Here is a 14748-nt window from a genome sequence, read left to right as displayed (position 1 = left end):
ATGAGAATCCGCAATACATTGCAGTTATTTCACTCTATATGATCCTGAAAAATACCCAAAATGCAATAGTGGCACGTAGCGGCCTTTTCCCAAAAATAAGATGTACATTTTCCACGCAGTTCTTAAATTCAACCCAAATACACCGATACAGACATAGGAGAGGACAGGGCAAAGCCATTCACCAGAGGTTGCCCGACTCTCCTTACCATCGGTCACGGTAAATAAAAAGCACACGCACACATCAAGGGACTCACTGTACAAAAGGCATGTTTGAAAGCACGTGCGTCGCCATTCTCCATAAACGACTACAATACCAATACATACAATAGATATAGAGATGGAAAAAATAAAAACAAAATAAGAAAACAAAAAAAAAAAAGAGTGGTCTTGTTTGTTTTTTATCATATATAATACAAGTGTGTTTATGTTACAATGCAGTTCAGCAGCCCAGCTCAATGCCAGAAAACATCCTGGGATGGTGCAGGCTCTGGGTAAGGGGCTGGGCCAGTTGGGAAAAGGGTAAATCTGCAGTGAGTCCTTACATTTTATATCATTTTTAAATTTTTCCCATATAAATGATCACAAGTGAAAGACAGTGCCCCCTGGTGTTCGCTGCAGATTTGACAGTCCATTTCTTGTACACAAAGTATTTCTTGACTGACGCCACTTCTTGACTGTCCTTGCTCTGGCCAAGGAAATCCTTCAGCACCATTCCCTTTTCAGCTCACTAGCTCCTAAACAGGGTTTCTGCCCTAGCGAGGCCCATACTCCTGTTTGTCCATCTGTTGGTCTGTCTGGGCAGAGCGGCACGCACTCACGGCCTCTGTGGCCTGGTACAACTGCGTGGTCTTCAGCAATCGAGAGAAAAGGCAGAGACAGAGAGAGAGAGCGAGAGCGAGAGAGAGCGAGAGAGAGAGAGAGAGAGAGAGAGAGAGGGAAAGGAAGATTGTGAGAGAAAAGAAGAAAGACGATAGTGTGGGATATGGAGAGGGGAGGGTAAGAGGCAAGAAGGCAAAGAAAGAAAAACCAGAAAAGGTGAGAAGACCTTAAGAGTAGATGCTTACGAGCTTTGTGGTCAGTCAACCTCCATGTCCAATGAATCAATGAGGGAAATTTTTAGGGGAAAAAAATAAAAAATAAAAGGAATCAAACGCCTAAATTTCAGGTAAATGTCCCTCGACTCTCCCTGAAGGGTACAGATGGGCTGGGTATATACAGGCCCTGTACTCCTGGCTGATAGAATATTTTAAGTACTCTCTGACAAGGCTCTCTTGCAAAACTAAAGAAAATATAAGAATTTATCATTTTAAAAAAAGACAACTTAGAAAAAAACAAAAAGAACTGTTCTTTGTGTTTCTCAGGGAGAGAAGCTAATTTGGCGCTTGGCAGTTCAGAGGGTCATGAATACGTGTGTATATGTAACTATGTCTGTCGTCTCCTCAGTTTCTCTCTGGAGAAGACAAAAAGATGTTTGAGGGAAAGCAGGGGACAGAGGAAAAAAAGAGAAAGAATGCATGGTCCATGTCAGGCCCTCCTCTCCCCCCTATTGCATGTTCCCTGCTACCATGGAGATGGCCTCTTGGATCTCTCGCACCATGAGGATGCGTGTCAGCATGTGCTCCAGTTGCTCGCGCGTGATTGGCTGGGTGGAGTACCAGATGGGACTGTTGGGGGCCACGACGGGCTCAGGCGTAAGGTAAAAGGTGTCGTTCCGACCCTTCACACTCTGGGGGCTGAGGAGAGAGACAAAAGGAGGGAAGAGAGAAAAAAGGAAAGAAGAGAGAGAAGAGATTTGAGGAAAAAGAAAAAAAGAGAGGAGGGGTGAGTGTTCAGAACAAGAGATAGGAGAGGGAAAGAGGAAGGGAAGAGAGATTAAGTTTAATGTTTAAACTCTTGAGCTTCAAACCATGACAAGTCAGCAAGCACTGAACATGCATAACATCTGTGACCAATTATGCAGAAAGTCCTTTGGGAATGCACCGTATGATATACACATCCTCCGCTGTCCAACAGGGGTTACCCCCACTCAATAGTCTAGGATGATATATTCTACATACACTTGTGGGTGTGTGCGGGTCATGTGTAGGACATCACTGAACACACAGCATCTTTCCAGCAGGAGTGCCCATACCCCACACACCCATTTTAAGCGAAGGATTCAGCCTATAGCATATACACACAATAAAAACAGACAAGCCCATGCATTTCCACAAACTAACTTGGAAAAGACCCATGAAATGGCACTTCAGTGGTTAACTGCACTGGGATAGGTTGCAAACCAATAAAATCACTGTGTGCTGCTGTATTATCTGAATAACAAGAGGCACACAGAGCATTTTAATGGCTCTGTACCAACGCATCTACTTGCACAACATTACCAATCAAGCTATTCATTCCGTACATTAATTTCTTGTCAATTAACCTCCAGTTAAATGGAGTTATTGATGCGCACTGAACTCAAATTTAGGAGCCAGATGCATGCAAAATGTTTTTTATTTTTTTTTAAATTTAAGAATACCCTCTTCCTCTGCATTGGCTTCCATTTTTTGGCAAGTAAAAATGTCACAACGCACAGCTGGCCTCCTGCCACCAGGGGGAGCACTCACCACTTGAAGAGGTAGAAGTCATAGAGCTTGATGGGACAGCGCAGTGGGTTCTCAGGGTGCTCGGCCTGCTCTGCATACATATCATCGGTCACTGAAACACAGGGGTCAGAGGTCACTAACCACAAAATGGAGGCCCCATGCAAACGTCACCCTGCTGCACGTGCAGGCATTTCTGATTTGGGCCATGTGATCAACAGCTACAAATCAGCGGCTGACTGCTGCCCAGTGCCCTCATTCAGGCACTGCTGCACCGTTTGATTGAGTTCCCAAGAGTGAAAGTCTGTCCATGTCTATGGTAGGTGTACTGGTAGGTGCAAACATAAATGTTGCCATTTACCACTACCTGTCATAACTGCCATTGTTAATAATGCAAGTCTTTGCACACTGACATCAACACTGCGTAGGTACAAAGTCCAAGGCATGTGGGGGCGACATGGCTCAGGCAGTAAGAGCAGTCGTCTGGCAGTCGGAGAGTTGCCAGTTCGATCCCCCGTCCGGGCTGTGTCGAAGTGTCCCTGAGCAAGACACCTAACCCCTAAATGCTCCTGACGAGCGGGTTGGTGCCTTGCATGGCAGCCAATCGCCGTTGGTGTGTGAGTGTGTGTATGAATGGGTGAATGAGAAGCATCAATTGAACAGTGCTTTGGATAAAGGCGCTATATAAATGCCAACCATTTACCAAGGCATCCCTGACACATCCCTTTGTCACGTAAATGCGAGGGAGGTGCTTTTAGACCAATTTCACAGACCTGTAGGGAGTTTCGTAACAACTAACCCACTAGTCTAAAATAAAAATGGACAGCGTCAGTGCGGGGCTTCATTTTAATAAGTCACGCTAGTAGGCTATTACTCCAGTAAGGTTGACCTCTGTCCTCTGTAAAAAATGCATTCAGAAATACCTCCTCCACAACAAGCTGCGGCTAAGCTATAATTAAAACCCATTTTCAATCACACTGTAACAATGTTGGTATAATGTGATTGCTAAAGGGGCTGTCTTTTATGATAACCGGTTATTCATGTTTGTCATTGTTGTTTTTGTATTGCTGATTATGTTCTGCCTGTGTGAGGACATGCTACACATTTATTGTTCTGTGTGTCTGTGTGTGTGTGTGTGTGTGTGTGTGTGTGTGTGTGTTAAAGTCTAACCTTTCTGGCCCACATGCTGCAGCCCCACACCCTTCAGGTAGCGGATGCTCGTGCTCTTGTCCTTGGGGTTGGAGGGGTTCTTCTTAGTATGTCGAAGCATCTTGGAGAAGGCCACCTTCATATGCTGATCCACAGTCTTCAGCTGGAAGTACCTGTAGGGGGCAGGGGATGGCATTACCACATGCGGCACAAACATTCACGCTTACGCGGCAGTGCCTTTTGGACCCATTTCTCATCATGTACTTGAAGAGAAAAGTATACACAAATGTTAACATCCCTAGCACTGCTGTGGAGCTCTCTCAGGAGTGCAGCAGCAAAGCCATACCTGTGATCTGAACCTACAGCCCAGTGATCTAAACCCACAGGCCAGAGATCTGAACCCACAGCCCAGTGATCTGAACCCACAGCCCAGTGATCTGAACCCACAGCCCAGTGATCTGAACCCACAGCCCAGAGATCTGAACCCACAGCCCAGTGATCTGAACCCACAGCCCAGTGATCTGAACCCACAGCCCAGTGATCTGAACCCACAGCCCAGTAATCTGAACCCACAGCCCAGGCCTTTAGCTCTCTCACCCACAATTACAGCAGCATACAGGTGGGAGCATGTGCTTGCGCAGAGTGTATGTGTGACCATTTTCAGGAGTGTGCGCTTGTGCAGAGTGTATGTGTGACCATTTTCAGGAGTGTGCGCTTGTGCAGAGTGTGTGTGAGACCATTTTCAGGAGTGCGCACTTGTGTGACTCACTTGGTGTTGAAGAACATGAGGGTGGTGAGCAGGGTGGAGGGAGAGTGGGCCCCCAGCTGTTTACACTCCCACAGCATCTCTTCTGTCACGTGACTTGGAATGACATAACCTGAACAGGGAAGGGCAGAGGTTACGGTCACACACACACACACACACACACACACCACAGCAAAACCTCACATACTTAGCAAATAATATGATACAATAACAAGGTTCAAAATGTTAATTATCCAATTGGATCTCCATTGTGGAACCACAAAAATTGGGACAGACCTAAGAGTTGTGTGATGACAGTTTGGAATACACAGCTGGCTATTATGTTTGGCAAATTGCGGTCCGCATGTAACGCATGCTTGAAACCCTAGCTTACAAAGTTGCACACCCCAAGATTCCCTTGTTCACCCAGAAAATGCAGTAACATTATTAGTTTTACGACACCAAAAACTGTAGCGGTAGCTGGCAGAAGGCAGCAGTTGCCACCGGAGGGCAGTGTGCAGTCATGTCTGCGAGCATGTCTGCACCCGTTCGTAAGACTCACATAGGCTGAGGTCCTTACCCAGCGGGTGGACACTCGGCTTCCACAGGTCCAGGACCCGGTGCAGCCACTGGGAGAAGCGTGTGTAGTAGGGGTCCGAGAAGATGTCATCGACCCGGCCGTTCTCAAACAGGTACTGCGGGCGTGGGCCAGAGGGGAGGAGCAAGCAGAGGCAGAAAGAAAGAGACAGTTAAACATACACAAGCAGGGTGGAGAACACAATGGAGAATAAAGAGGAACTGTAACTGAGCCATGACTAATGACTCAGCGATCCTGAATAGGGCGTGGCCTGACATTATCTGATACTCGGCAATAAATATATATCTGTGTCTGGAAGATGTGGCTACAGGACCATTAAGGGTATCTGTTCACACTCCCTCAACACTGGAATCCTCATTAATGGCGTTGAAAGTGCTGCCTAATGCTTCTAAACCGAAACACAGAAGGGTGCATGTACATTTGTATGTCAGATACTTACCTTTTGTATACAGAGGAAGACGTAGTAGAGCACATCTGCCTCAAATGGTGCTCCTTCCATGCCACGGGCTTCCTGGGTCATCATAGACAGGCCAATGTTGAGCTCTGCCACTGCGCACGACACCAGGTCCTCCTGGAAGCGCAGGGGCTGCCGCCCTGAGCACACACACACAAGGACAGACACACGCACAAATGTTACCATCCTGCCTGAATCCTTTAGTTCTGTACCCAAAACTAACAATGCCCATTTCAATAAAGCATGAATGGAATGGAAAGTCCTCTTGCACTGCAGAAGCTGCGTGTGTTTTCAAAGATGTAATTGTTGATGTGAAGTCAATGGACTGTTTTATGGGAGTATAATCAGGTCTTGTTGAGCACCGTGGAAACCGTGCTGCTTCGCAGTACCAGGGCATGTTCCAGGGCAAGGCCCAGGAGGGGGGGGGGACTTACGGCCAATGGGGGCCAGCTTGGTCTGGGTGTCCTTCTCCAGTTCGGCGTTCTTGCCCTGGGCCCACAGGCGCCACACCTCCAGACCCTCTTCAGGCTTGAGGGTGTTGGGCAGCAGCAGGGTGGGAGCGGCCTGAGGCTGGGTCTCCACCTCTGCCACCTGCACCGTCTGACCCTGGAGGGCAGGAGGACGGGGTTAGCGCACATTACGGACTACAGCAACAATCTCACACATAGCGCTAACTCTGACAACCAAGAGCTGCAATCCCCAATCAGAGAAGGTAAGCTAATCCTGGCTCACAGTGCCCACAGTGCAACCCCCAGACCTCTCCCAGCCCTGACCTGCAGCTGCTGCTCCTGCCCGGTGCCCTGGGTGTGGACCACCTGCTGCTGGGGGTCCCAGATGTGGACGGACTGCGTGGCGTTGGGGTAGGCCCCAGCCACCGCCTGCACAGCCACGGGGATGTGGATGTTCCCGTTCATGAACTGGGCGGGGAACAGCGTGTTGGCCAGCGTCTGCACCACCTCCTCCTGGGCGGCCGAGACGGGCGTGGCCGCCGACGTGGAGACCACGGCGGAGGAGGGGATGGCGGATGCGGCGGAGCTGACGGCGATCTTCCCCGCCACCACCATCTTGTCCTTGTCGTCGGTGGGCGAGCCGGCCACGTGCACGGCCCCGTAGGCCTCCTGCGGGATGGCGATGTGCGTGATGTTCTGCTGCTGCAGGTCGCCGCGCGTCTGCGCCGAGTACACCGGGATGGTCCAGGTCTCGCCCGTGGGGCTGGTGATGGTGCCCGTGGCGCTGTACAGGTGAGTGCTGTCCACCGTCAGCAGGTCGGGCCGCAGGGACAGGTAGCTCTGCTGCTGGCCGCCCTGCGGGATGGCCAGCACGGTGGCCAGCTGCTGCCCGGGGATGGCGTACGACACGGTGATGGGCATGTCCACCTTGCGCTTCTTGGCGGGCTGCAGGACCCCGCTGGACGCGGTCGCTCGCCTCTCGCCCTCCCGCGGGGAGCCCTGCTGCTGCTGCTGGGGGGACAGCGCCCCCACGGTCTGGATCTGGATCTGCTGCCCGCCAGCCACTGCTGCCACCAGCTGAGCCTGGATCTGTGGGACGCAACGGAGACGCTTTCACAGGGAGCGTGTTTCCCCCTCCAGTAAGACGTGTGCACAGAACAGTGCAGGTAGGTCAAACAAATCCAAGGGCAGGGAATGCCACTCAACAGGCAACAAATGCGAGCAGTGTAAGATTATCCACTCGAGCCTTAAACAGTAGCAGATCAACCAGGCCAAGCAGCCCAGAGCTTGAGACTAGAATGGATAATATTACAGTTGCATGGCTGTGTGTCTGCATGTCTGTGTACATTTTGTGGGTACATGCGTCTCCTGTACAAAGGTGGGGAGTGTCTATGACGTTTTTGTGTGTTTGTTTGTGTACTATACATGCACAGTGGGCTCCACGGGCGCCAATAACTATGAAATCTTGATTTAGCTTGGTTCCATTGAAACATTAATAAAGTACTGTATTTTTCACATTTCTCAATAATGATATCGGTTTTTTTTTGGTGCATTGCCAGTCAAGGGTGCCAATAATTGTGGAGCCCAACTGTATATGCATATGTACATGTACAGACCTGCTGGTGCTGCTGCAGCTGCTCCTCAGAGATCTCTCCATGCGGCACCAGCTGTGCAGCAGCCACTGCCTGGAGCTGAGAGCTGGACAGCTGCTGCTGCTGCTGCGAGGGGCTGGGCACCTGCAGAACCTGCCCCACCGTCTGCCCCTGCTGCTGCCCCTGGATCTGCACCTGAGGGGCATGACGCACACTCAAAATCTCTCAACTAAAAACTATCCAAAACAAGTGTGACAAGACCAAAAGGCTGGATTATAGCATCATTGAAAAGGTTTGTCACAGGCGTCCAGTGGCCACACATGCTGAGCCCAGGGCTGGGTCTCACCTGTACTTGTATCTGCTGTTCAGAGGCCTGGTGCACTGCTGCCGTCAGCTGGGGGGAGAGCTGGGCCGAGGTCACCTGCTGCTGCTGCTGCTGCTGCTGCGGCGACTGCTGGACCTGCACTTGCACCTGTGAGGACACGAAGGAAAGCAGGACGTGTCACAAGGCTTTCCAATGAGCTTGACCCAAGACTGAATTTCTTTTACTCCAAACCAGTTCATATCCAAGAAGCAACCAAAATTCCTTCACAACCAGAATCAACATTTTTGATGAGAAAACTAACAAGTTCAAATAAACCAGAAGAACAATATAAATTTCACACAAAGAGTTGAATGTATAGTTAGACTGTATAGTGATATAGACTTGAATACTTCAAAGGGTCAGTTGATTGTCTTTTTAAGCAGGAAGCTCCGAATGCAAGGTTGCATTTATAGAAGCCAATTCCATCTGTATTTCAACCCAAATGACTGGGAGCTGATTGGTAAGACAGAAAATCTATACTTTGCTGCAAAATTTGCATCGTTTTCCTTTTTTGCTTTCCATCCACGAACACCTGTATATCCAAATTTTGGCAGCTTGTACAGAAAACCATCCCACGTAATATGGATGGAATTATATTACATATTCAAAAAATATGCTGTGGATCATAAATTATCAAAGGAACATTAGTGCCGTGCTGTGGGGTGGGCATTGTTCTAGAGCGTGGATGGGCCCAATGGTCTGGTTCTATTAAACCTGGACTGTGCCACTGCAGACTATGGCCATTGTTGCTCAGGGAGGGAGGGTTTCAGTTGGCTGGAATAACAGTGCCTCATCGCACAGTACCATCCCTTCCCAGTTGATCAGGTACCAGGTATCAGTACAGGGCTGCCTTGTTACCATGCCAAAATATTGACAATTAAATGTTACTGAGCCCTGATTGTTTGAATACTCTAACATGTCAAACGCTAAAATTAGACAGCTACAATTTTTATTCACAAAAGCCCTGGTCAGGAGGAAGTGCAAAATTCAATAATTTATCATAGTATTTATATGTTAACAAACAGCCACCACACTACTACCTAGCAATTATGATTCAAACACATTCTGAGCATATAAAACGTCCAATGGTATCTATTCAACACACTGAATTACATTTAATCAGACTGCAAACCCTTCTTAAGAAGCCAAGTCCTAAACAATTTAAGTTAATTATGTTAATAGCTATTTTCCTGTCATTCATTAGCAACGTACACTTACTTATACTTAATCATCAACAGTGATGACAAGTCTAAAAACAGATTATGCCGGTAAAGGATGTCCTGAGCTACTTTTGATCATCTGCAGTGACCTTTTTACAATAACTTTGCAGGCGTCAGGAGCAAGCTGATACTACAGATGTCATCCAATCTCCAAAAGCCAGGGAGTGGCTAGTGGCAATCTTCATTTGCACACCAAGTGAGCAGGTATAGAACTGGTGGGTATATAGTAGCTGGTGACCAATTCTCTTTCCACAGAATATTTGATGCATGTGAAAATCAAGTTATCCATATGTACAAATAATTGAAAAAAAGCAATTGCGCTTAGAATAAAAATCCCCCATTTTTAACGACCAATGTGGAACAGTCAACAAATGTGGAACAGCTTCAGAAGTAAGCACATGTAATATTTTAAAAACCCAGAAAATGAACTATCCCAATGACAGCTGCAGCACTCTCCCATAAGCCGCACCACACAGGGCTAGCTGGTTGGTTTCTCGCTGCTGAAAACCCTAAGACTCCGAGTGCCGGCCCCATCACTGAAAAGCTTATGCATCGGTAACCCAAGTAGCCGTCCTCCCATTAGTGAACAAAGTGGTTGGCAAGAAAATGTTTTGTATAGCATTTTCAGGCATGGGTTCATCTCAGCTTTCTTACTTAAAGCTACAGGTTCGCCTGCATTTGGGAGAAGGACCTGAAGGTCGGGACCTTTCTTACCGGGCAGGCCAGCTCGAGGAGGGAGCCAGCGACCTCTGTGCTGTCGGTGTAGATGCAGTTTGTTCCCTGCTGGTACACCATGGTAGTGGAGCCCTGCTGAAACTCTTGCAGTGCCTCAGGGCCCTTGTTAGCCAGCGACTCCAGGAACTCCTTCATGCGGTGCTGTGGCACACTGCGTGCTTTCAGACGCACATACTCTTCAAACGAGACCGTGTTCTCCAGGGAGTTGTTCATGGCAGTCCTCACCTCCCACAGGGGGGAATCTGGTGGCAGAGAGGAATAACAAAGAAAGGCGATGAGGGGGGGGGGCAGTCTGTCACAGGGTTCATTTCGTAATCAGCCATCTGGAATTAAGAATTAATGTTTATGAAAGGTTTACAGAGATGACATTATCATATTAAATGGTTAGGTTATTCAGCACATAGGCCCACATTCAAGATGGAGACTTGGTGCTGTGGGAAGACTGGGCACTGGCCTTGTCCAGCCTGTCACACTAAACATGTGGTATGACATGGGAACTTGAAACTGAGGCATGACACTTTGATCTCTAAAAAATGTACATGGACACAATCTCGTGAAAGAGTAGTAGGGAGAATACTGGACACTAGGAAATGAAGAACAGATTGAACTGCCGACCCAAGCAATGGAACATTGAGAATATAGATAAACTCGTCTTAGTAAGAAGGCTGTCAGTGTCAATAATGAACGATTTTCAGTTAACCGTGAGGGGAGGGGGGGAGTGAAGGTAACGAATATTGACGGGTCATATCTTTACTGCAACTACCAGTCTTATTAGCTAACATTTACGACGTCAATTATTAACACGCAGAGGCGATTATAAACACAAAAAATACTGTACTAAATAAAAATAACCAATCATTTCAACATTTACGTTTAAGTGCATTACGGTTAACTTCGGCAAGGCCCAGTCACTTTTTATTGACGTCATGCTGTAAAATTGCTGCAGATTTTACCGCTTAGTTACAAAATAAACCGCGAAAGCAAGCATACAAATATACAATAAACAGACAAAGAATTTATGAAGGACACATTGGAGCAATTCAGTATCTCGTCCAAAAGCGTTTCTCCACTCGACATGGTTGTTCCCATTCTCGCCAGTCCGCCTTTCTGCATCTTCCCAAGCTACCTTAAATATCTGTAAAACCGCACTGTTCCGCCAAAGCAACGCGTTCAAAAATAACAAACCCCCAGCTATTTCTACAAAAAGCAGTATATCGTAGTGTCCATAACAGTGTATGTCCAATTTTACCTTTTCGAACAACCTGGCTAGCTGCGTCGTTGGCGTGTTCGCTTATCTTCGTCTTTGGTGAAGAAAAAATAGCTGGCTAGCTCGCTATACCTAGATGTCAACAATATAGCTAGGTAGTAGCGAACAAGCAAATAAGAAAACACACAGGTAGGTAAAAAGAAACTAAACAGAATGATTGTCTAACCAAATAGAAGCAATTAATGTTCTTGATAATAAATTATGCTCGAGAAGAAACGGAAGGACTAACGACATTTTGCAAACAAAGAACCGCCAGTATAGCCGACCGAGCCAGGCCTACTCCAACAGGACAAGTCCCCACACTCTCCTGCCCTTTGTAGCCGCTTCAAAGGCAGTGCAGATCGGATCGGAGCGCCCCCACTTTTCGCGCTTGACCTAAGCACGCATTCCCGCGTGCATGTCCATGGACTACGGAGGGGGACAACATGCACCTCGACGGGAACGAGCGATGCGCATTCTAGTTTGATGTGATGAAGGAAAAAAAAGCTGGCCGGCGATTTCAATGTTAAGAAATATCTGTATAGCTATATATATATATATAACTATTTAACAAACGACCACTTTATGTTTTATATATATTTATATAAAAATATAAGCTAAAAATTATACATACTGCGTAATATTTAACTGGCCAATGAGAATAACCCAAACAACACAAAATGCCAAACTATCTGCAAAATCAACTAGCTAACTAGATTAAAGTGTGTAGTTTACTTCAAATGTAAAACCCATATACGACAACAGTTAAATTTATGTGTGGATTTATTACATATCTCCACATTCACCTGATAGTAATGAGTCATGGAAAATAAATTGACAATTTATTGATTAAAATAAATTAAGGCTCTGCAAAAACAAACAAAACGACGTAAAGACACAGAGGTACAAAAAAGAAAATTCAAAAACAGGATGTAATGATTATAATGATCAGTGCAGGTAAACATGTTTGATACACAACTAAAAAACATGCAAAACCACTTAAAACATCGATTTAATGCATGCAATTTAAGTGTTTTGAGTGGTTATACATGTTTTTAGTATGCACATTCATTTATGCCAAATGAATGACTATCCAAAACTGATATCACCTTACGATTTTTCCATGACCATTGGTCCGGTACCAGCAATATACTGAGTATTTCCTCAAACTGATACATACGGGTTACCTGTCATCCAAGGTAAGTGGGGAAAATGAGAATTCTGGCATTATCATACATTGACATGTTTACCACTTATCCAGATTAATTTTGCTGGCAGCCCGCTGCTCCCTATGAGGGGGTCAAATGCAGGGTTCAATGAAGTGTCATTTTGAACTCAAAACACTGAAAAGGGGTTGTAAAATAACACGGTTTGGAGGATCAACTATTGCTACACATATTTAAGAAGATAGATTCAGTATTTCTACACAAAATAACAGCTTCCAGTAACTTTCATTCTATGTTTTCCAAAGATCAACGTTCTATACACTAACTTGAATAAGACAGAAAATGCAGAACGTCAGATATGATGTCTTAAAGACATCAGTCACATTGGCCATTTTGAAGATGCTCATATAAGCAGTCGGCAAAGGCCGGTACTGTATAACTATAATGCTGTCCGGCACTGAGCGTTAACATTATGGGACAGTAAGAAAATAGCGGTGTCTTTCAAGTATCTTGAGTTCAAACAATGAACGTGACATAGAATGCGCATGGCACACGTCGTCTGTATCACATCCGCGTTGACAGCGAGCTTTCACCATGGCGACAAGAGGATGTCGTTCTCCCCTTGTGAGACCTTGCTACAAAACATGGCAGCGTTTGCATTCGTTTAAACGTGCATTAAACCAGATTACCATTTTCCTTTATAATGTGTGAAATAACTATACATTAATGATTTACTTTATGCAGTAACATTATCGGTTCGTGCATGTTAACTTGGATAGCTAGCTCACTTATGGTAGTCAGCTTTCATGCGTCTAAACCGCCTATGTCGTATTGCCAAGGACAATACAATGCCAATTAGTCCACAACAGATGGAATATGCTGAATGTGGCACATTTTTGGCAGACGAGAAACAAAATGTAAACCCCTAATGTTTACAATAGCTATGTCTGACTTGCACATCATCCTGCTTGCGACCAGCGTATATATCTATATTGTTAGAAACCTCAAACAGTCGCTGCTTATATCGGTGTTGCTGAAACCAGTGTAAAAGGCCCTCAAATAATATGATCCAATCAAAAAATATCAGTTAATACCCCTCCACTACAGACTGTATAATGCTGGTGGGTGGGGGTGTCTGCGAGATGTGCACACGCGCCAGGTTCTCAGCCGTGTCCGTGCTGTTGCTTCTGCTCGTGCCCGTGATCCCCCTCCCAATCAGATACTCGCTGGTGTGCACGTACAACAACAGAAAACTACTATTCTTACTAAATGGCCAGTAATATTTCTCATCAGGCACTTGCAACACGAAGCATATATAACAAACTATTTTTTATTTGGGCACATAGACAAGCAGTAAAACCCCAATTCCCATGCAAGCTCTTACCCCTCTCAGCCTCGGCCAGGCCGCTCCACTTCACTCCCTCTCTGTTCAGTGCCGCGGGTCCACGCGCTGACACAGTCTTATTGGTATAACAAGGAAAGAGTAGATGTACCTGTGTTACTTCTCGATGTTCTCTACCGTGTTTCTCTTGTATTTTATGTGTTAATATTTCTTCTTCTTTCTTCTACCTAGCTAGTACTCACTATGCGCCATCTTACAATCAACGCTTTCAACCAATCCGGTTGCGTTCGACAGTTTTTGCTAGCTCTCGCGAGGCTGCCAAGGCCAAATCCCGCGAGATGTGTAGTGGGTTGAGTAGCTCCTTAAAGGAGACAGTTAATACTCGTGATCCGTTCATAAATGTACACCAGTGGATTGCACCTATTATCTACCCCGTAGTTATACGCGGAACTGAAGAGAGCGGTTTAGCGAATTAGGCAAAGGCCGTAGTCTAGCACTTCTAGATCGCACAGTTGTACCTAGAATATTAAGTGCAGATTTAATCAATTGACATTATTGCCATACTGGCTTCTTGTTTTCATCTGCCAGGTTTATATAAAAGTGGCTTGACAATTTTAGAGTTCAGATGAAGCATTATGCTGTAGTGCTCCTGGCATTTAATATATTTATGCTGGCATATGATATTACATGGAGTAACATCAGTTTTGTGAAATACTTGACAAGCTTTTATATTTTTGTAGTGGATTGTCTAGTAGTAGGTCTTATAGATGCAGAGATGTCCCACTATAAAGCATCACCAGTCTGACTTTAATTTAAATGATTCTTCAGTATGCCGAATTAATGCTATATTAAATCCACAAACTGTTGTACATACCTAAATGTTAGTATTGTTGCAATGCAATTTTTTCTATAGTGCAGTATAAAAAAAATATGTAAACATTTCTAAGGGAAATGTGAATTAGGGAATATGCGTCTGTGCCTTTAACAGGGTTGTATCTGTCCCAGACTGCCTTAAAGAGCCAGGCATGTGCTAGTGAGGGCCTCCCCCTGCTCTCCCCGCAACAAACTAGCTTGCAGCTCTCTTAAGGTGGACTTGAGGAGATGTG

General features: G+C 45.9%; 1 protein-coding gene across 4 annotated transcripts; it reads right to left on the bottom strand.

Annotated features, from left to right (window-relative positions):
- Positions 1 to 250: 250 nt before the first annotated feature.
- Positions 251 to 13908, bottom strand: LOC133138545 (transcriptional regulator QRICH1-like). Of its 4 annotated transcripts, none has more exons than XM_061257389.1 (12): positions 13685 to 13908; positions 9868 to 10130; positions 7916 to 8041; positions 7594 to 7764; positions 6302 to 7066; positions 5963 to 6134; positions 5514 to 5668; positions 5039 to 5171; positions 4501 to 4609; positions 3753 to 3904; positions 2607 to 2697; positions 251 to 1733 (listed from the first exon to the last, which is right to left on the bottom strand). In XM_061257389.1, the coding sequence occupies exons 2-12, from the start codon at positions 10099 to 10101 to the stop codon at positions 1544 to 1546; spliced, it is 2298 nt and encodes a 765-aa protein (XP_061113373.1). In that variant the 5' UTR covers positions 10102 to 10130; positions 13685 to 13908; the 3' UTR covers positions 251 to 1543. The 4 variants fall into 4 exon arrangements, with proteins under 4 accessions (XP_061113373.1, XP_061113376.1, XP_061113375.1 ...); XM_061257392.1 differs by having other exon boundaries at positions 5057 to 5171; XM_061257391.1 differs by having other exon boundaries at positions 13794 to 13906.
- Positions 13909 to 14748: the final 840 nt, after the last annotated feature.

This window comes from Conger conger, chromosome 10, assembly GCF_963514075.1.
Source record: "Conger conger chromosome 10, fConCon1.1, whole genome shotgun sequence".
Lineage (NCBI taxonomy): Eukaryota > Metazoa > Chordata > Actinopteri > Anguilliformes > Congridae > Conger > Conger conger.
Note: the sequence above shows the minus strand (reverse complement) of the source record. Positions and strands in the feature narration are given on the sequence as shown.

Coding starts and splice junctions, on each gene's coding strand:
- LOC133138545 (XM_061257389.1), bottom strand. CDS start 10,101: ATGAACAACTCCCTGGAGAACACGGTCTCGTTTGAAGAGTATGTGCGT. Junction 3,905..4,500: donor CTCATGTTCTTCAACACCAA/GTGAGTCACACA, acceptor TGCCCCCTACAG/GTACTTCCAGCTGAAGACTG. Junction 1,734..2,606: donor GACTTCTACCTCTTCAAGTG/GTGAGTGCTCCC, acceptor CTCTCTCCTCAG/CCCCCAGAGTGTGAAGGGTC.